At 41.6% G+C, this 19,524-nt stretch overlaps 1 protein-coding gene and 1 long non-coding RNA gene across 3 annotated transcripts; one reads left to right on the top strand and one right to left on the bottom strand.

Moving 5' to 3' along the window:
* Nucleotides 1–386: 386 nt before the first annotated feature.
* ELAC1 (elaC ribonuclease Z 1) lies at nt 387–17,695 on the bottom strand. Of its 2 annotated transcripts, XM_019937063.3 has the most exons (5): nt 17,561–17,652; nt 15,852–16,100; nt 12,273–12,437; nt 6,385–6,852; nt 387–4,899 (listed from the first exon to the last, which is right to left on the bottom strand). In XM_019937063.3, exons 3-5 carry the CDS (start codon nt 12,427–12,429, stop codon nt 4,433–4,435), a joined length of 1,092 nt encoding a protein of 363 aa, XP_019792622.1. In that variant the 5' UTR covers nt 12,430–12,437; nt 15,852–16,100; nt 17,561–17,652; the 3' UTR covers nt 387–4,432. The 2 variants fall into 2 exon arrangements, with proteins under 2 accessions (XP_019792622.1, XP_019792621.1); XM_019937062.3 differs by lacking the exon at nt 15,852–16,100 and having other exon boundaries at nt 17,561–17,695.
* Nucleotides 17,661–18,814, top strand: LOC141276205 (uncharacterized). The gene is made up of 2 exons (XR_012325415.1): nt 17,661–17,866; nt 18,305–18,814. It is a non-coding gene; the product is annotated as an uncharacterized lncRNA (long non-coding RNA).
* Nucleotides 18,815–19,524: the final 710 nt, after the last annotated feature.

Raw genomic sequence — 19,524 nt, 5'->3', positions numbered from 1 at the left:
ACATAAGTAGTTCCAAATACCAAATAGTACTAGGGCTCTTAGGCTTATATAAAACAGTCCTCTGCCTGTCCCTCCCCACATCCCTTGCACATTTCGCTAAGGATCCTCCACTCTTACTCACCCGGTATTTACTGCCACCTGCCCCTTTTAAAAAAACATAATATGGTTAAAGTACTCTTTATTTTTTACTTCGTACTATGGAAGAAAACAATTTCTCAATCTTACCCCATGTCCCACCGCACCCCACCTTAAACTCTATTCTTATCTTGCCAAAGAGTGAACATCACCAGCATTTCCTTTTTATTCTCCCCATAAAAAAAAAATAATAATAACTCCTGACTCATTCAGTACCTAAAAAATCCATCGGTCAGTAAGGACAGAATCAGTACATTTCACCATAAATTTATATCTTTGTGAAGACAAAAGTTACCTTCACTGTTACATCTGTCATGAACATATTTGAAGCAGGAAGGATTTTTACCCCTTTAAGAAAGAACGGTCAGATTTTAAGGTGGCATAAGAATATTCAAGGAAATCACAGTTGAATTATATGTGGTGGCTGAAAGACATAATAAAGTTATTTTCACTAGAAGGCAAAAATAATCTTTATAAGACAAATGTCTTGGAAGAGAAGTGTTAGAAAAGTCATTAATTGATGATATTCAATATCATCTGTCAATGGAGTAGTGAAACAGGCCTCTCATGCTGCTGCGGTTTGAGTTGGAAAACAAGTGGGAGATTCTTACCCAGAGTCCAAAACAGTAAGTCAGATTTGACCTTCAGGGAAATCAATCCTAAGGAAATACGCAGAGATACAAAGATTTATGCCCAGGAATATTCATGATATTATTATTTATAATAATGGAAAACAATCTCAATGCCCCAAAAGTAGGAAAACAGATAAATTATATTACCTCTATAGAATGGAATAATATAAAATCATTAAATTCATGCTTTCAAAGAACAGTTAATACTGTGAGGAAATGTTCACGTTAAATGAGAAAAACAGTTGAGGTCAACCTACATGTAAAAATATGCATGTGTGTAATACACATAGATCTAGAAGCATGTTTAAATATACATAAAATATTTATATACACCTCAATTTTTCAAAGTGCATAAATAAAGACAGCTTTTTCTCCTCATGTGTTCTACCACTCATATACTTCAGAATCACCTGGGGGTGGTTTTTTAAAAATGCAGATTCTTGGGTTCCACCCCAGACCTACTGAATTAGAGTCTTTGGAATCAGAGCCCAAGGATCTCTGGCTACCTATGCACCCTGTCCACCTATGTACTACCTTGAGTTATACTGACTCACATCTCAGTTTGAGGATCACTGGACCAAGGCGGTAGCTCTCTAGATGGTGGAATTATAAGTAATCATCTTCTTTTCTTGAATCTTTAAAAAAAATTAACTACTGAGCATATGCTGCTTTTATGTTTAAAAGTTTATTAAAAGTATATTAATGAGGCATGGGTATTTGAAAACAAAGATGATTTGGGGTGTATTTGGGCAAGTCTAAATACCTTTAGAGAAACAGAAAGTGCATATTTATTTAAAGTAAGCAAGAACCTATGAATTCCTGACAATGGGAAAGTCAGTTTAAGACAAAGAAAATACTATACTCGGTGTAGATATGGAACTTATTACTTCAATAAATTGTCCAGGTAAAAATTATAAATATAATACTTTTCAGAAGTATTAAGAAACAGCATTTCTCAGTGTTCCAAGATGCTCCTTGGCAAAAGAGGATTCAGTGATCAAATACATTTGGGGAACACCACATATTCTAATCCCATCTGGAGTCACATAACCATGAACAAATTACAAGCTCTAGGAAATCCAATTTAAGATTCACTCTTAATTCTAGCTCCACAAATTCTTAGAATGTGTTCTACCATTAAGAACAAATTCTAGGCCAGAAGAGAGTCCAAGAAAGAACTCTCACCATGAACTGATACCCTACACTTAATCCAACATATCAATTCGTTCCACATCATGTTCTCTGAGGGCTTAGCCCACACATACTAATAGAGCCTGATTCTAAGGGCTTGAGCTCAAGTCAGCTCTCAAGGAACGCTCAGGAACAGCAAAATGGAGTGGTAGGCTATAAAATCAGAAACACTTGAAGGAACTGCATATTTACTGATATTTACCTATCAGTCTTCAGCACTTAAGACAGTGAGCTTGAAATTCTGTCTTATATTCATTTATGTACTCCCAACGCAGTGAATGGGGTACCACCAATCAGGCAGCTAAAAATTTTGGACAAATACAGTCATAAAATGGGCTAGGCACAGGTTCTAAACTTTAGGTCATAAATTTTGTGCATGCATGACATCAAGGCCTCATTTCATTCAATAAATATTTCTGAGTGCCTACTACGGGTGGGTATTTCCAAGAATGCAGAGGTGACTAAGATACAATCTTTACCCACAAGAGCTCCAGGCATTAGAGGTACTAGTACTAGCCATTCCCTCTTGTACAGGTTTTGGCACACCGCTGGTATCTAATAAATGCTTGTTTGAATTGAGTTCAGAAGTCAAGATACACTTTAGGTCTGGTCAACTTTGGTACTTGGCAGGCCGGGAGCCTAGAGCAGGGCTGAGTCAGACCACTCTGGAGACTGCTTCAGAATGACTGAGATATTGAGTAACTAGACCCATCTTGATTATCATTACTCTAGGGATTCCAGACCCATCCAGGAGTCAATTTTTACTAGAAAAGCCCCAGGACCCAAAGGAGTTTAATAGTATACACCATGACAGTATTTCTGAATAAGTGTACAATAAACTCATAGGTTCTTGAGATGTTAATAGATAGTATACGGTGAAATATGACTCAGAAAGGGGTTCAATAGAGTTGACAGGCCTCTGTACTTTAGGACTTTATGCCCTGAAGCAATGTGCTATGCTCCTTTTATACACTGTCTTATTTAATTTTTTCCCTGTCTTATTTTTCAGTGACAATTTCTCACTGTCTTATTCTTATTTTTCCCATTTTTAGAGATGAGCAGCTAAAGCTCAGAGAGTAAGTCATCTGCTCCAGAGCACACAGGACCATCATGAGGTAAAGAATGGGACTCTGAAATCAGGGCCTTCTGGCACCAAAGACTGGCTGGTGATCCCTGAAGCAGTGCTGTTTTGAATGTACTGATGGGAACCAGAACTCTGCCGGAGGGACACATAGCATAGAGGGTTTCCCAGACTGATTTGATGAGGGAAGCCTTTTGACTGAATCAGTACTTGAGACTACCTCTCCATTAACACATTTTGAGAAATACTGTGGGAAAATGAGTCCGAGATACCCCATGAAAGACAGAAGGGAGGTGGAAGGCAACTCATGAAGAAAAGCTATTCTAGAAAGAACATTTACTAAAATTGTGCTCAAAGAATTATTTATTGGAAAGCGTAAACGCAAGTTGGACAGGTATCATTTTTTAACCTCCAGATTCATAAGCTCCAGCTCATAGCTCATTTATGACCAATAATATTGGATAAGATGTTCCAATTCCAACATATTCCCTTAGCTAGCTTTTTAGGATTTGTTGTAGAATTTGACTTACCTCGTAGTTCAGTTCAGTATGTCACTAATTTTTATAAAGTATATTCACAGTGGGAGTATAAGTTTTAACTTGCTGTGTATCTCAACAGGCCTGCAATATGCATTTTGGGACGAGATAATTCTTCACTGTTTAGGACTGACCGAACTTTGTAGGATCTAGCATCCTGGCCCCTACTGACTAAATACCAGTAGTAACCCCCCCTAGTTTTGACAAGAGACATCCCCACAATTTCAAAACTCCATCTAAGGGAGAGTATCACCTCCAACTGAGAACCACAGGTTTAAAGCAAACTGGAAAGTTCAATAAAATAGTAATTGGAGGATAAACACCTAGCCTGACTCTGCACTCAGTATTCAAGCAAAGAATTCAAGACTTAACGTGCCAGCTTCAATCCTTCATATCCAATGTCTCATTACATTTCTCTCTATTCTGTTAATAACATGAACAGATTCAACACAAAATGCCAAAATACCATTTTTAGCCAGGAGGGCCAAGCCCTGCTACTGCTTTGCCAACAACAGCAATAAAGCCGGGCAGAAGCTAAGCCCAGGATTGCATGGCATATTGGCTACCCTCTGAGGCAGCAGCCACAAAACATGTACACCTGAACAGTCTATCATTTTGTCAAGTGTGGACTTGAAGAAGGATTCTGGCTTTATTCTTTTTAAAGTGATCTATTATCACAAAGCTTGCTCCCTTCTCAATGCTGAGTTAGTTCAGCAGTGCAGCTCCATCCTTGTTAGGATTGTTAGGACCCAAATAATTTTAGACCAAAACGACAACGACGACGACAACAACAAACTTGACTGTTCGTTCAGTAACATATTCACAGACACACCAGAATGCATTCAGGAACACTGGCTTCATTTCTTGATTGGAATGCCAATCACCATAAAATCTTCTGCTAGAGTCACTTCTTGGAGATCTAACACTGATTCAGCTTGCTTTTTAAGCTCTACGATCCCATCTGTTTCTCCTTCTCTGGCCAAGGCAACTGGTTTGTACCTCTGACTGAAGTGAGTCAGAACGAGCCTCTTTGCTTGGCACAGCTTTGCAAATGCTGCTGCCATGTGTGGCGTGCTGTGGCCGTGTTCCTTTGCTTTGTCCATCTGGGTGTCATCCAGGGTTGCTTCATGGATCAACAGGTCTGCTTCAAAGCACAGCTTCACTCCTCCATCATCCACAACCCCAGAACAGTCACCCAAAATGCAGATTTTTCTTCCAACAATAGGCTTTTTTAAGACATCTTGGGGAGAAATTGTAACTCCATTTTCCAGAACAACAGAAATTCCATTTTTCAGCTTCCCATAGGCAGGACCTGGAGGAACACCTAATGACAGAGGCAGATAACATCACGTCATGGGAATGGCATTTATGACTTGTTAAGAGAGTCTGTTTCAACAGCACAGCAAATAGCAAGTGGAAAAGGCATCCAATTCTTTTCATAATTGTTATAAATATTTTATTACTTGTGGAAAACTGGAATATTTATACATTTTTAAAAGTTCACTGTTGGCTATTGATATTAGCAATGCCCAAGTACTTAAAACATTTCCAAGCACACGTGTCAGATGAGTTTTAAGCTCTTAAGTCCCACTAAAACCTTATTACAGTCAAGATAACAGCCTTGATTCTCTGCTGTGCAGGGGAATAACATTATTTGAGAGTGCTGTATTTAATAAGCTCATCTTTGGGTAAAATTAAAGAGCCCATTTAAATGACAAGGTACCAACAAACTAACATAATAAAAAAAAAAACTGTTAGAGGGGATTGTCTGGATCACAACATCAAGCAGAATTTCAGGCAGTTATAAATAATCAATCTTCTTTGTAGATAGGGGCAGTTCCATGTTTACCAAACTGGGCTTAAGTCTCATATTAATCGAGAATAACACCTGATCATCACTCTGGGCAACACATACCAACAAACAGAATGTGTTCACTAATTCCAACATAGATCATGTTTAAAGTTTCCCAATACAACAGTATTTTCACAGGTTTTTAGATAATAAAAATACCTTTGGCCTAAGGCACTTTTCCTCATTACTTAGCATTTTGTTTTAGTTGGAAAAGAAAGAAGACATTGCGTAAGTAAAGACAAGACACACAAAAAAACCATCACCATCACCGTGTTTTCACAGGCTCTGTTGTAGCCATGCCAAGGAAGGTGGTATGCTGGAGGAATGATGTACCCGGACACTGCTTCGGGAGAGGCGCTGCAGAACTCTCACACATGATGGCCTAGCATGGAGGAGGTATGAAGCCTTTGATGGGCCCCAAGCCAATCTTTGGATGCTTGCTTCCGAGCGTGATGAACCCAGGTATGTATAACTGGTTAAGGCAGTGTTCTAAACACCAAATTAACTTAATCAAGGTTGATTGACTAGGCAAAGTCAATAAAGAAGGAAAACCCAGAAAGCAGTTGGTTGGAGTTGCAAGGTTAAGAACTATGGCAAAAAGTCTCTGGCCAAAGATGTCATTGAAAACATATTTCAAAAACATGACATGAAAAAATAAAAGCCTAGACCTGAGACAACAGGTCCACTCCACCAACCAAGATAGTAAAAGCTGAAGATAAGACAGATCAAGAATGTGCATCTAGGGAGCTGAAGAGAGAATTCAAATAGATACTTGGTTTTCGCTCTGTATAGCATATTTTGGCCTCAAGGATTTCTCTTAATAAACAAACTTTGAGCAAAGGAAGTAAGTAGAGAAAATGTCAGTTTTAGGCCTGGGAGACAAGAAAAGGTTTCTATGACGCTTCTAACTGCTCTGGTTAACAACTCGATTGACGAGAAAGGAAAAAAAACACTTACCAAGATCTTTCAGTTTCTGTGCATTGAGTTTACCTGGGCGTTTCTTCTCCACAACTGAAAATCCAAAGGAGGGTATTCGATGAAAGAGGCGAAATGCTTTCACAACAAACTGTTCATCATCAACCAGGAGGTACGAGTTTTCTTCTGAGTCTAACACGATAGTTCTTCCCTGTCCGTCTTTGGGAGGGTTGTCTGCTTTATTCACGTGTACAGATTCTTTCAGTTCTTCTGTAGGACACTGATCCGCTGTAGGCACCAGCTCATGGACCACATAAGGGAAGACCAACTCCGTGTGAGAAAGTTCCATGGTTTGCCAGATAAAGTCCCGAAGCCCCGCAGGGCCATAGATTTCGATCGGCTGTTTGGTGACCATGGAGCCACTCTGCAGGCTGATTGTGCAGAGGAGGCCAGGAAGGCCAAAGAAATGGTCTCCATGAAGATGCGTGATGAAGATCTTAGTAATTCTCCCTTTTGATTGAGGCAGAGAAATAAATTTGGGAATTTTTCAGAAATAAAACTCATACAAAGCTACTTGAAACATGCATAACAACTTACATAGAAAGCAATAAAATGAATTTAGAAGTTCTACTTATCACCATAAACTTATTTCTTTATATTCTTCTACATGATTCTAGAAGCAAGAAAGACAGGTATTATTTCACTAGATGGCTTTAATAAGATATAACTTTTTTTCATAAAACATCTTCAAATTACACAGTGTTACAGTTTTAAGAGTACTTTCCTACACATCCTCTTACTGGGGGGAAAAAAAAAAAAAAGGATAAAGTGTACCAAAATGATTCACATAAGTTACCAGATAGGCCACAAGTGTTAAAAACATCTGGCAGTTACACTGCCCCCTACTGCTCCCTCTGAGAACAGCAAATATGAACAGTACTTCCAGCATAAAAATGTTCCCCTGGCTCCAACGGACTGGACCAGTGCCTGAATTCAAAATTGCCTTTTAAGGACTCCACACTGGACAGAGATTAACTAACCAAGCCAGAGCCTGCCTGTCTGGGTGAGGCCGAAGAAGGAGAAAAGGGAAGGGGGATGAGGGAGGGAGAGGAAAGGAAGGAGGGAGAAAGAGGGAGGTGGAAAGGGAGTGGGGTGAAGAACCGAGGGGGAGGAAGTGGGCAATAGATGCAGAGTGCAGTTTAGAGGGTAGATCCCCCATGGTGCTATGTAAAGGCATGTGGGCCCCTCTCTTTCTCTCAATCTGAACTAATACAACAGCTTTTCCAGTGCATACTGACTTAGGTTGTAACTTGATTTAGCCATTGGTAAACTGAATTTACTCCTGGTATGTGGCAGGATGCCACATCAACATTTTTCTCAGATGCACCACAAGGCCTTTTAAAAGCAACAATCACAATTAACACATTTTTAGTATAACAGTGGCTTCCAGTCCTAGCTCATGGCCCACCCATTTCAAACATTTGACACCATAAAAGAACAGGAACAGTTTATCGATGCCATAAAAGAACAGGAATAGTTTATTGTGATGGGATTTGTCCTGTGACATCTAGGTAACAGTGTTCTCCAAGCGAGTGTTCCCAGTGTTACTACACCAAGCCAGGCCCCTGTGGCAGAGAACAGACTGGGCAGAGGCTGATCTTGAACCTTGAAAATTGCCAGGAGGCACGCTAGAAGTTTCCTCAACATGCTCCTTTTTGTTTTCTCTTTTTAGTCCTCGTTTTTGCAGTTTTTTGACTTCTGGAACCCTTTCCTTGCCCCCTTCCTGCTGTCTGGGCTGCCAACACGCCCCCAAGTGTGACCTGAGGACTCAAGAGACAAAAGAACTACAACAGTTGTTGAGTCTCACGCTGACCTCAAAACTGCCAAATCAGACTTTCTGGGCCTCTCCCTATCTACTGCAAAACACAGCCAAAACTGAACACCAAAACAATCTGTGAACTCAAAGCAAGTGAGATAAATTAAGTAAGAAAAGGTACTTCCCACAGATATCACAGTTTCAGGGAAGACAAACATTTCATTTTTCAAGAAAGTTGATTTCAGAGGGAGAAGGAATGGCAACCACAATTATCAAAGGTAAGAGGAAGCTATCAAATGAAAAAAGAAAAATGCATGAGTTTCCTTTCACTTAAGATCACGAAAGTTACCAGGGAAAATGTCATCCATATAGGAGTAGAATACTAAGCATCCTCTAAGGGATAATGCAGTGATATTTAGTGCTGTAGGAAAATGTCTGCAATACATCGTTCATACGTAATATTCAGTTGAAAAAAAGCAGGTCACACCAAGTATAGTTTGATTCCATTTATGCAAAATTATACACACACACAAATACACCTACACCATTACCATATCTACATGTATAGAAAATTCACCAAAGAGAGGGGGATTTAGGCTTTTCTTATTTATATTTTTCTGCTTTGTTTGAACTTTTACAACGAGCATGTATACTTATTATAATCATTTTAAAAATTATACTTTTATAATACTTTTTGTAATCATTTTAGAGGAAAAAAAGGCTTAAGCTCACTCTTTAAAATTATGAAAAAAGTAGATATGGCAAACCTACACTTTTTAATCAGATGCTTGCATATTAGGACCAAGGAAACTTGCAAGAAGTATATCTAGAGAAACAGAAAATACTTCCTTATGAAACCCATTACCCCAGGAGGTAGTATAAGCTAAAAGGGCTTCAATGACTCCAATAGCGATAGGTCCATATTGGGTTATTGAGAGAAGCCAAGATGTTTTGAGGGTGATGCATTCCAGGTTGAGACAGGGGCTTTTGAAGTGCTAGAGTGTCTCAGCTAATGTTCTAGGATTACCATATCACTCTCCTCTCTGAAGCCAGAAAATTTTTTCTTAAGTCAACAAAAATTTTGTAAACTAAAGGTTCCCTTAGATTTTATTTTATTATTATTATTTTTTGCCAAACTTTTATTTTAAAAAGCTCGAGCTTTGTGCATTGTTTAAAAATATATATAAAATAGCTGTAAAATATAAAACACTAGAGAAAGGTATTGTGGCAGATAGAGTTAAGGTGGTACATGGGTACCACCATGGCCCCTGCCTCCTGCTGTTCATATCCTTCTATAATTCCTTCCCCTTGAGTGTGGGTGGGACTGGGGACTTACTCCTAACCAGTAAAATATGGCCCAAGGATGCAATACGATTATGTCATTTACAAGACTCCATCTTGCTGGCAGACTTGCTCTGGAATCTCTCTCCCTTGCTGGCAGGAATCGAGCAAGCTACCCTGAAGCAGAAACCCCCATGACGAGGAACTATAGGAGGCCTCTAGTTGCTGCAGGCAGCCTCAGTCCTACAACCTCAAGGATTTGCTGACAACCTGAGTGAGCACTGAAAACAGATCCTTCCCCTAGTGGAGACTCTGATGAGACCGCAGCCCTGGCCAAGACCTGGATTGCAGCCTAGTGAGACCCTGAAGCAGAGAATCCAGCTAAGCCAGGCCCGAACTCCCTGACCCACAGAAACTATGAGATAATAAATGCAAATAACCCACTAAATTTATAATCTGCTATGCAGCATTACATAACTGATACAGGTACTAAATAAAAAGTGAAGACTTACCCTACACCCAAACCTCTTAACACAACAGTTACTTGTTTCTATTTTAATCACCCTGCCACCTTAACCCCTACTCTCTAAACTGTTAAATATTACAGCCTCCACTCTGGCATGTGGAGGCATGTTCTCGTGAAAGGAACCCCTGTGTGATCCAAGGGAAGTAAAGCATAATACCTGCTCTGACCTCAGGGTTTCAACATAAGACAGTATATAATCAGGGTTGAACTGTGTACACCTCAAGGCCACGTGTCCCAAGTGCATTAGTTCCTTCTTCCAACAGCTCTTTTCCTAACTCCCAATCTTGGTCTGGGACATCATCACCTGTAACTTGTAATAATTCTTCACTTCTTCACAGACTAGGAATTTACTCAGTCACCACCTGCTGTTGGCTCTATAAGTATCTCTTTGAGTCTCTCATCTTCATCCTTATCCCTACTTCCTGCTTCAACATCTTCATCTTCTCTCTCTCTCTCAGGTGAATGCCACTGCCTTGGAACTGGTCTCCTGATGCCAATCTCTCTCTCCCAATATATGTGCCATTGGAAAACTGTCCTAAAACACAAATCAGACCATGTCATTGCTCGGCTTAATTTTTTTTTTTTTTTGGCTTAAAATGTTTTAATGATTCTTTGTTGCCAATAGAATAACGTGCAGATACCTTAGAATACCACAGGAGTCCTCATAGTCTGCCCTTACTTACTTCCTTAAGCATTCTTATCTCTCATCTATCCAGCCAAGTACTCAAAATTCTGGATAGCTTAATATTCCCCAAACATGTCATTTCTCTCCTAGAAACTCTTGCTCACTTTGTTGTCTGTTCCTTGAAGGGCCATCCCTACTTCTCTCCGCAGAGAAACTTCTATTCGTCTCTTACATCCCAGCTCAACTGTTACCATCTCTAGGTTGCTTTCCCTGAACACACAGATACAGTTAGTGCCCCCCTCCTTAGTGCTTCAAAAGTAGTTAGAAAACACCTCCATTATTCTTACTTAGCAAATTACACCATGACTGTTTGCATGTCAGTTTTCACCACTAGACCAAGGAATCCTTGGATGATAGAACTATACTTCCTTTAGTCATCAAATGCTAGGTACTGTGATGAGTAGTAGGAATTTCAATAACTACCATTTATCAAGACCTAACAAGTGAGAGGCACTGTACTAAGTGTTGAACATCTTATTCATGCATTAACTGAACAGATATCACTGGGCATCTACTAGGTATGTAAGTGATCACTGAGTTTACTTTATTGTACAGGGAAATAAACAGTGACCACAGAAACAACTATTTAAATAACATAATTTTAGATATTGATGATGCTAAGAAGTCAATAAAAATAGCACAAAATAGTAGAATGCCTGGGGTGAGGAGAAATTACTTAACCCCAGAGGTTCAGCCTTTGAGAAGACAGCATTTGAGCTAAGATTTAACTGATGAGAAGGAGACAACCACACAGAGAAGGGATTATTGTATACAATTCTCACAACACCCCTTCTAAGTCGAGTTTTTAAGCCCATTTGAAAGGTGAGCAAAGTAAAGCTTAATTGGCTGACCTGCTCAGGTAATAAGCCGAGACACCGCTGGGACTGGAACCCTGGTCTGCCTGACTCTGGGCCAAGGCTCTGGTGAACACGGTACTCTTCAGTCTGCCTGGTGCTAAGCTCACTCTGTTCCCTATGGCTGGAATGCCCTTCTTCTCCCCAGCCCAGGGAACCCTTCCTCCTCCTTTAACAACTCACAGGTCACCTTCTCTGAGAATGACCCCAAGTGGAAAAGAACATTTCACTCCCCAGAACATCTACCACCCTTTGTATTCTCTCATGATACTTATACCTATCTCCTGGTGGAAATAAGTATGTTCCTTTGCTTGGGCAGTGTCTATTTAATATGTCTGATGCAACCCACTCCATCCTCCATGCCCTAAGCCTATAGAAATCCTTGCTCTCAACATTTACAGGAAGAATGAAAAGTAAATACATAAATAAGGAAGGAAGGAAAGAAGGAAGGGAGGGAGGGAGGGAGGGAGGAGGGAAGGAAGGAAGGGAGGGAAGAAGGAAGGGAGGAAGGAAGGAAGGGAGGAAGGAAGGAAGGGAGGAAGGAAGGAAGGGAGGAAGGAAGGAAGGGAGGAAGGAAGGAAGGGAGGAAGAAAGATAGTTTAGTGGGTGTGGCCAGATACCCCAGCGCCTTCCAAGTATTGCCAGGGCTCCAGCACTGAAATGGAGTGCAACTGTCAGGGCTGTTTCTAAGCAAAAGGCCCAAGGAGAGCCAAGAAAGTGAAGCAGAACAAGAGACAGCCTTAATGAGAGAGCTGAATGCACACTGACCTGCTTTAAGTTGGCTTTTCATAAGCTGTGTCTGGGTTCCCTCCCCACAGTCAAAGAGCCAGCACTCGCCTTCACACCGAAGGACCAGAGCAGAGGCACCCCGGGTTGGGGATGGGTATGCTGCGCCTGTCCCCAGAAATGTCACATCCATAGACATCTTCCACCCTGGAACGAGAAGAGCCCTTAGGGATTATTACACATCGCTGCTCAAAATCACCAAAAACAGGTTCTTGTGAGTTTTACTATTACCTATGTTTTGGTTATTAAGAATAGCTTGGATTCCTGTTCTCTAATAGTTTTCCACAGAAATCCGAAGAAAGATTTTAGTAACTCTTAATCAGTTAAAACCACAAATTACCAAACCTTGTATGACTGCTCACACAAACAAAAATAAATGTTGAAAAAGCCAAACCCAGTCAATTAATAACTATAATTGAATTCCAACTATATGACATTCCGGAAAAGGCAAAACTACGGGAATGGTAAAAACACAGTGGTTTGACTCTACAAGGTGGGTACTATATCATCATCCCCATTTTATTTTATTTAATTAATTTATTTATTTTTGCGGTACGCGGGCCTCTCACTGTTGTGGCCTCTCCCGCTGCGGAGCACAGGCTCCCGATGCGCAGGCCCAGCGGCCGTGGCTCACGGGCCCAGCCGCTCCACGGCATGTGGGATCTTCCCAGACCGGGGCACGAACCCATGTCCCCTGCATCGGCAGGCGGACTCTCAACCACTGCACCACCAGGGAAGCCCCATCATCCCCATTTTAGAGATGGGGAGGCTGAGGCACAGAGAGGTAGTGACTTGCCTAGGGTCCCACGGCTAGTAAGTGGCAGAGCTAGGATTGAGACGCCAGGACACTAGCTCCAGGGCAACTCTATCATGTCACCTTCTGTCTTAAGCATTCCTTATGTTGTAGCTTTATTATCCATAACAAAGGTCCAGGCGACACCTTAGTTTCAGATGTCTAGCCTCTAGAATTGTGCAAGAATAAATTTCTGTTGTTAAAAAAAAAAGGACAGTGGTTTGGGGGAAGGGAGGGAGGGATGAATAGGTGGAGCACACGGGATTTTTAGGACATGGGATTTAGCACATGGGATTTTTTAGCAAAACTATTCTGTATGATACAGTAAAGACAGACACACGTCATTGTACATTGGTCAAAACCCATAGAATATACAACACAAAGAGTGAATGAACCCTAATGTAAACTTTAGTTAATAATAATGTATCAGGGAACCGGATCCCACATGCATGCCACAACTAAGAGTTCATATGCCACAACTAAGGAGCCCACGAGCTGCAACTAAGGAGCCTGCCTGCCGCAACTTAGACCCAGTGCAACCAAATAAATAAATAAAGTAAATATTTTAAAAAATAATGTATCAATATTGGCTCATCACTACCACACTAATGTAAGATGTTAATATTAGTGGAAATTGGGGGAAGGAGTGGGTATATAAGAACTCTGTACTTTCTGCTTATTAATTTTTTAAAAAAGTCTTTCTAATAAATAAACAACTCTAGTGAGATTCTGGGCAAGAGCTGGAATTTAATTATGCTCACTAAGTGATATCTCTGGTGCCCGTGGTGAGCAGCCCTTTCTCTGAAACATCATAAGCCACAGCAATGCTCTACAACACTCTACAGTAATGCTAATATCACACAGTAATGCTGAGTGAATGACTCACTCCCATAATAATAGAGTCCATGAGGGGTTAGCACCTGGGCTTCTGATCTTATAAGTGATCAGCAATAACCTGTTGAGTGTAGATTTCTGCCAACTCCTGAGATCTCTTTTTCCTTTTACTACTTTTGGGCACATCTATCTCTCATATACTTCTGTGATAGGAGATATGCATCAAATAAAATAAGCACAAACTCAAACTTATATATCAATATAACCAATTATAGAGCATCCACATTGATGGCAGGGAAGAAAACAAACATATTAAGTTTAAGAAAAACTACTAAAACAAGAAAATTTGGCAGCAAGCTGGATAAATATATCATCTATAGGGGAAAAAAATCTATCAAAAACTTTTCTCAGTCCTAGCAATAACCAGATAAAAATAAAAATGAGGAATAAACCCCTCACTCACAAGAGAAAACTAAGTCTTATAAAATAACTAGAAAGTTAATAGGAAAGGAATAGACCCTAGAAGACCCCAAAAGAGATACACATTAGCTTCCCTGATAGGAAGATTTACTATCACAGAAATGTCTATCTTTTCATAATTAACGTATATATATTTAATGTAAATTCTATCAGATTTCCAGTGGGATTTATCTTGGAACAAAAGCAACCCAAAGATCACATGGAAGAAAAAATACATGTCTGAGAATGGGCAAGAAAAGTACACAAAGCATTGAGTAGTGACTTAACTTTTCTAGATATTAACACTTACTACATTAATCAGGCATAAAGCAATATATGTGTCGGAATATATATATACATATATATATATATGTGTATATATATATATCTCAATAGGGAAACAACTGAATATTTTATTGTATATTCATATCATGAACTATTTATTCTACAGTTCAGTCAGGTCTGTAACTCTTGTCCTGAAGGGATGACAGTGAGAAAAGTTACAGATGGCTATGGCATAATCTCATTTTTATAACAATGCCCAAACCCCTACATTATACAAGACAGTCTGGTGAGGAAGAATATACACCATATTGCTAATATTGGTTATCTCACGGGTGATTAAAATGATGGTGGTGATAGTGGAGATTATTAACTTTTCTTTTAAATCTTTGAATTGTTTTTGGTTGCAATAAGCAGCATTTCATTTATTTATTTGATTTGAATTTATTTTATATTTAATTTACTTAATATTGATGATTTTTAAGAAATGTGTCATAATGCTGAACATGCTCTTCTAACTACGTATCACCTGATCTCCCTTTCCATTTGGGGATACAGTCACCTCACACAGCGGGTGGGTGGTACATCTCTCCACCCCCCACACAAGCCTTGAGGTTATTGCTAGTGTCCTTTCCATGTGTCACTCCACATTTTCACTTCCAAGATCAAGACTTCCTCTGATAATATTTGCAGAGGCTTTCTTATTGGATTGCAGTTTGCAAGAGGCGGAAGAATATGCAGAATGTAGAAAGTTGAAAATTTAAAGTAATAAATGCAGAAAGTATAATAGAATATAATCACTTGGCATGTGTAACAAATAATAGATCTAAGCCAGTGGTACAGAATCCTGGAGAGTATGAGAGTATTAGAATCACCTAGAGAGCTTTTAAAACGTATCAATGATTGGGCTCCATCCCAGAACAATTAAACAGGAAATTCTGCAAAAGACGTGTGTTTTAGAATTAAAAAAAAAAAAATTCTTCCCCTGTGATTCTAACATGCAGTCAGTTTTGAGAACCACTTAGTGAAAGGCTAATGGAGAACTATAATGGATGGATCGGGCTGACGTGAGCTCACTAGTCAACTAGTCAATCTTTTTTAAAAAAAACTTTTGTTATGAAAAATTTCAAACACAGATTAATATAGTGCACTGTCACATACCCATCACCGAGCTTCAACAATCATCAACTCACGGTCAATCCTGTTTCATCTTTATCCCTCACCCATCGTCTAAGAATACTTGACAAGTGGTATTATTGGGTACTTCCATCAGGGAGCACATACTGTCTGGCTGTCTCTCTTTTTCTGACATTAACAGCCACTAATGATCATTTCCAGGACCAATTATTTCATTAGGGGTTGCCAAGCTGATATTCTCTCATTCCTTCCGTAGTTATTAGCTGTCATCCTTCAGTAATTCCCTGATCAATTAGTTAGTCACCCTGCAATACAATTTGTACGGAAAAGGTCCAGTGATCAATCTTGACACCACAAAGAGAGACAAGACCTAATCCAACTCCTGATGCGATGTAATATGAAGTACACAGTAATTTAGGAGGTTTTCTTGCCAAAAAGTATAACCTGCATCTGGAAAAGGCTGTTATCTAAATACCAGTTTATTAAAGGACACCACAGGGACGGAAAAAGCAAAATTCAGTATGTAAGAAACATTACAGGACAAATGACTTGGCTTCTTCAACAAATGAAATACAAGGAAAAACAATAATAAAGAGGGAGGAGATGAAGAGATATGAGCCGTCAACCAAGTGTAGCATGTGTAGCTTGTTTGACTCCTGATTTGGACAATGGGAGAAAAAAAAAGAGACAACAGGGGATATGTAAACTTTCACTGGATAGATGGTAACATGAAATTCTTATGAGATTGATGATGGTTTTATATTTAAGGAGTTACTGTGTTCTATAAACATAAACAAGTATTTAATGGATGAAACGGTACATTTAGATTTACTTTAAAATAATCCAGTGGGGGTGAAGGTACCAGATGAAACTGACTGTGAGTTGGTACATTCAGTACATGATTCTATTTTTGTATATACTTGAAAGTTTCCATAATAAAAAGTTGAAAAACAAGCCAAACAACTCTTCCACTAGGTCGGAAGTAATCAGAAGTTAATTTATTTAATCAGTGGTGCATGTTTTGTGACATGCACCATTCTAAGCACTAGGAAATAAGTGACCAAACCAGATTTTGATCCCTGTCTTTTTGGACAAAAAAAAAAAACCAAACAAAAAAACCCAGCCGCTTGCTTTTTCATGACTATGAACCACTTTGGAGGAAGTGCACATTCTGGGCGAGAACACAGCACACGATCGATCGCAGAACTGTCACTTGACACTCTGGGCCAGTGGTTCTCAGTCCCGGCTCCATATCACGAACACCTGGTGATTCTGGGGCCTCAGCACTTGGAAGGCTTCCCAGAAGATTCTAAAGTCTGCCGGGTTCAGAACGAGTTTCTAGGCAGGCAGTGCCAACCCTGCCATCACCCAGTGGTGCAGGTAGGGCAGATACTGCCAGCCTCCATTTTAGAGATGAAAAAAGCGTGACCCGCGAGATAAGAGTGAGCGGCCAAGGCCGAGCCAGGGCCAGAGGCCAGGTCTCCAACCGTTGGCCAGCCAAGCCTCTCCTCCAATTCAGCATCAGTGTAGCAAAAGGAGGGGTGGGCGTCGGCAGGAGCGCCGGGCAACTGAGGCCCCCGTCTGGGGGTGGGGGTGGACAAGGCGCGTACTCGTCCCCGGCGCTCCCGGGCCTGGGTCCTCTGCTCCGGTCCCGGCCCGCGAGTCCGCAGGAAGCGCGCCCTCAGCCCGCTCGGCGGGCGCGTGGGGGGCCTCAGCGGCGCAGACCCTGGCCCGCCCCCCCTCCGGCGCGCCCTGCCCCACTCACCCACTCCCCGAGACCCGCGGCAAGAGCCGAGGGAGGCGCAGGCCCGCAGCAAGGCCCAGCCGTCCACGGGGACACGACGCGCGCGGGCGGAAGTGCGCCGCCGGCCGTGCCCACGTGAGGCTGCTCTAGGAAGCGCCGGAGGTCCGCGCTCGCTGGTTCCCGCCGGAGTTCAACCGCGCCTGGAGGCTGGGCAGCGGCCCCGGGCATCCGCTCTGTGCTGCAGTGGGACTCCCTCTCCTTCACTCGCCCGCACCAGCGCACTGGGTTCGATGGTGGCGGTAACCCGTGAGGACCAGAGCCCCCAAGGTGAAAAAGTATACGGTTCAGCCTTTTGTTTTCCGTGTAATGTTTTCAAACAAGAGTGTTCTCCCAGATGCTTTGCTCTGGCATATCTTTGTGTAAAGTCTGTTCTTTCGTGGGGATGAATCGTTCTATCTTAATCACTAAATCTGAAAGTGTAAGCTTGCGCTGCCTTAGAATCAGAGTTCATAGCAGCGTTACTATAGATCCTGAGTCTCCGCTCCATTTCACTTTGCTATTCCAGGGATACGGCGGAATGTTTGCTGAAAATCTGAGGCTGCCTATGCTGTGCACGCACGAGCGTCGCAGGTGTGTTCACTTAGTGAACGCACAGCATTGCCTGCTGGACGCGCGAGTGAAGAGCCGGGGCCTAAACTGCATGTAGTAACTACAAACCACGGGGAAAACAGTCATTGATTTAAATCCCAATTTTCAAAATTTCAGGCTTGGGACTTCCCTGGTGGCGCAGTGGTTAAGATTTCCCCTGCCAATGCAGGGGACACGGGTTCGAGACCTGGCCCGGGAGGATCCCACATGCTGAAGAGCAACTAAGCCCATGTGCCACAACTACTGAACCTGCACTCTAGAGCCTACGAGCCACAACTACTGAGCCCACATGCCACAACTACAGAAGCCCGTGCACCTAGAGCCTGTGCTCTGAAACAAGAGAAGCCACTGCAAGGAGAAGCCTGCACACCGCAACGAAGACCCAACGCAGGCAAAAAAAATAATAATAATTTTAAAATTTCATGCTCCTATGCAGTGCTAGATGCACTGGTATTTGCTCACATGCTCAAAGTGGTCAAAGTATCCAACAGCTTCATAACAGGAATAGAAGTGCTGTGGATGTGAGGTTTTTAAAACTACCTGGATAGAGGGATCAAAATCCCATCCTCCCCCCACCCCAGCCCCCCGACCCCGACTGCTTTGCTCAATAAATCATTAGATCATTTACTTTTGGGCCTCTTCAAAGCTTTTATTTATTCAAGTATTAATTGAGCTCCGACTTTGTGGATAGTACTATTTTTGGTGCTGAGAGAGTTTTTTTTTTTTTTTTTTTTTCGGTACGCGGGCCTCTCACTGTTGTGGCCTCTCCCGTTGCGGAGCACGGGCTCTGGATGGGCAGGCTCAGCGGCCATGGCTCACGGGCCCAGCCGCTCCGCGGCATGTGGGATCCTCCCGGACCGGGGCACGAACCCACGTCCCCTGCATCGGCAGGCGGACTCTCAACCACTGCACCACCAGGGAAGACCGAGAGAGTTTTTTAAGTATGTCATGGCCCCTGGTTTTAGGAGCATACACTGAGGTTGGGAAAAGAGGTATCAGGAAGCCACTAACAATATGAGGGAACAAAAGAGAAGCCAAAAGGAGTGATAAGACGATAGAAATAGGGAGATCACTCAGTTAAGACAGGGTTAGGGAAAACCCTGGCAGTCCAGTGCTTAGGACCCTGCGCTTTCACTGCCAAGGGGTCCCACAAGCTGCGCTAGGTGCCCCCCACCCCCCCAAAAAAGAAACAGACTTGAACTGGTTCTTGTAGGATGGTCGAGACTTGGATTAGTGTTCTGGAAATGGAAAAATAAGGTGGATTTGTTTGTGTGGGGACTGGTTTAGCAAAGTATTAAAAACTGGACCTTGAACGTTATTTATTCTGACACTTGCCT

This window comes from Tursiops truncatus, chromosome 13 (assembly GCF_011762595.2).
Source record: "Tursiops truncatus isolate mTurTru1 chromosome 13, mTurTru1.mat.Y, whole genome shotgun sequence".
In the NCBI taxonomy this organism is placed as follows: domain Eukaryota; kingdom Metazoa; phylum Chordata; class Mammalia; order Artiodactyla; family Delphinidae; genus Tursiops; species Tursiops truncatus.
Note: the sequence above shows the minus strand (reverse complement) of the source record. Positions and strands in the feature narration are given on the sequence as shown.

What these genes read in the sequence shown, in the direction of transcription:
- ELAC1 (XM_019937062.3), bottom strand. Translation starts at nt 12,429, where the DNA reads ATGTCTATGGATGTGACATTTCTGGGGACAGGCGCAGCATACCCATCC. An exon ending in GAAAAGCCAACTTAAAGCAG is followed by an intron (nt 6,853 to 12,272) that starts GTCAGTGTGCAT and finishes CTCAATCAAAAG; the next exon opens with GGAGAATTACTAAGATCTTC. An exon ending in ACAGAAACTGAAAGATCTTG is followed by an intron (nt 4,900 to 6,384) that starts GTAAGTGTTTTT and finishes CTCTGTCATTAG; the next exon opens with GTGTTCCTCCAGGTCCTGCC.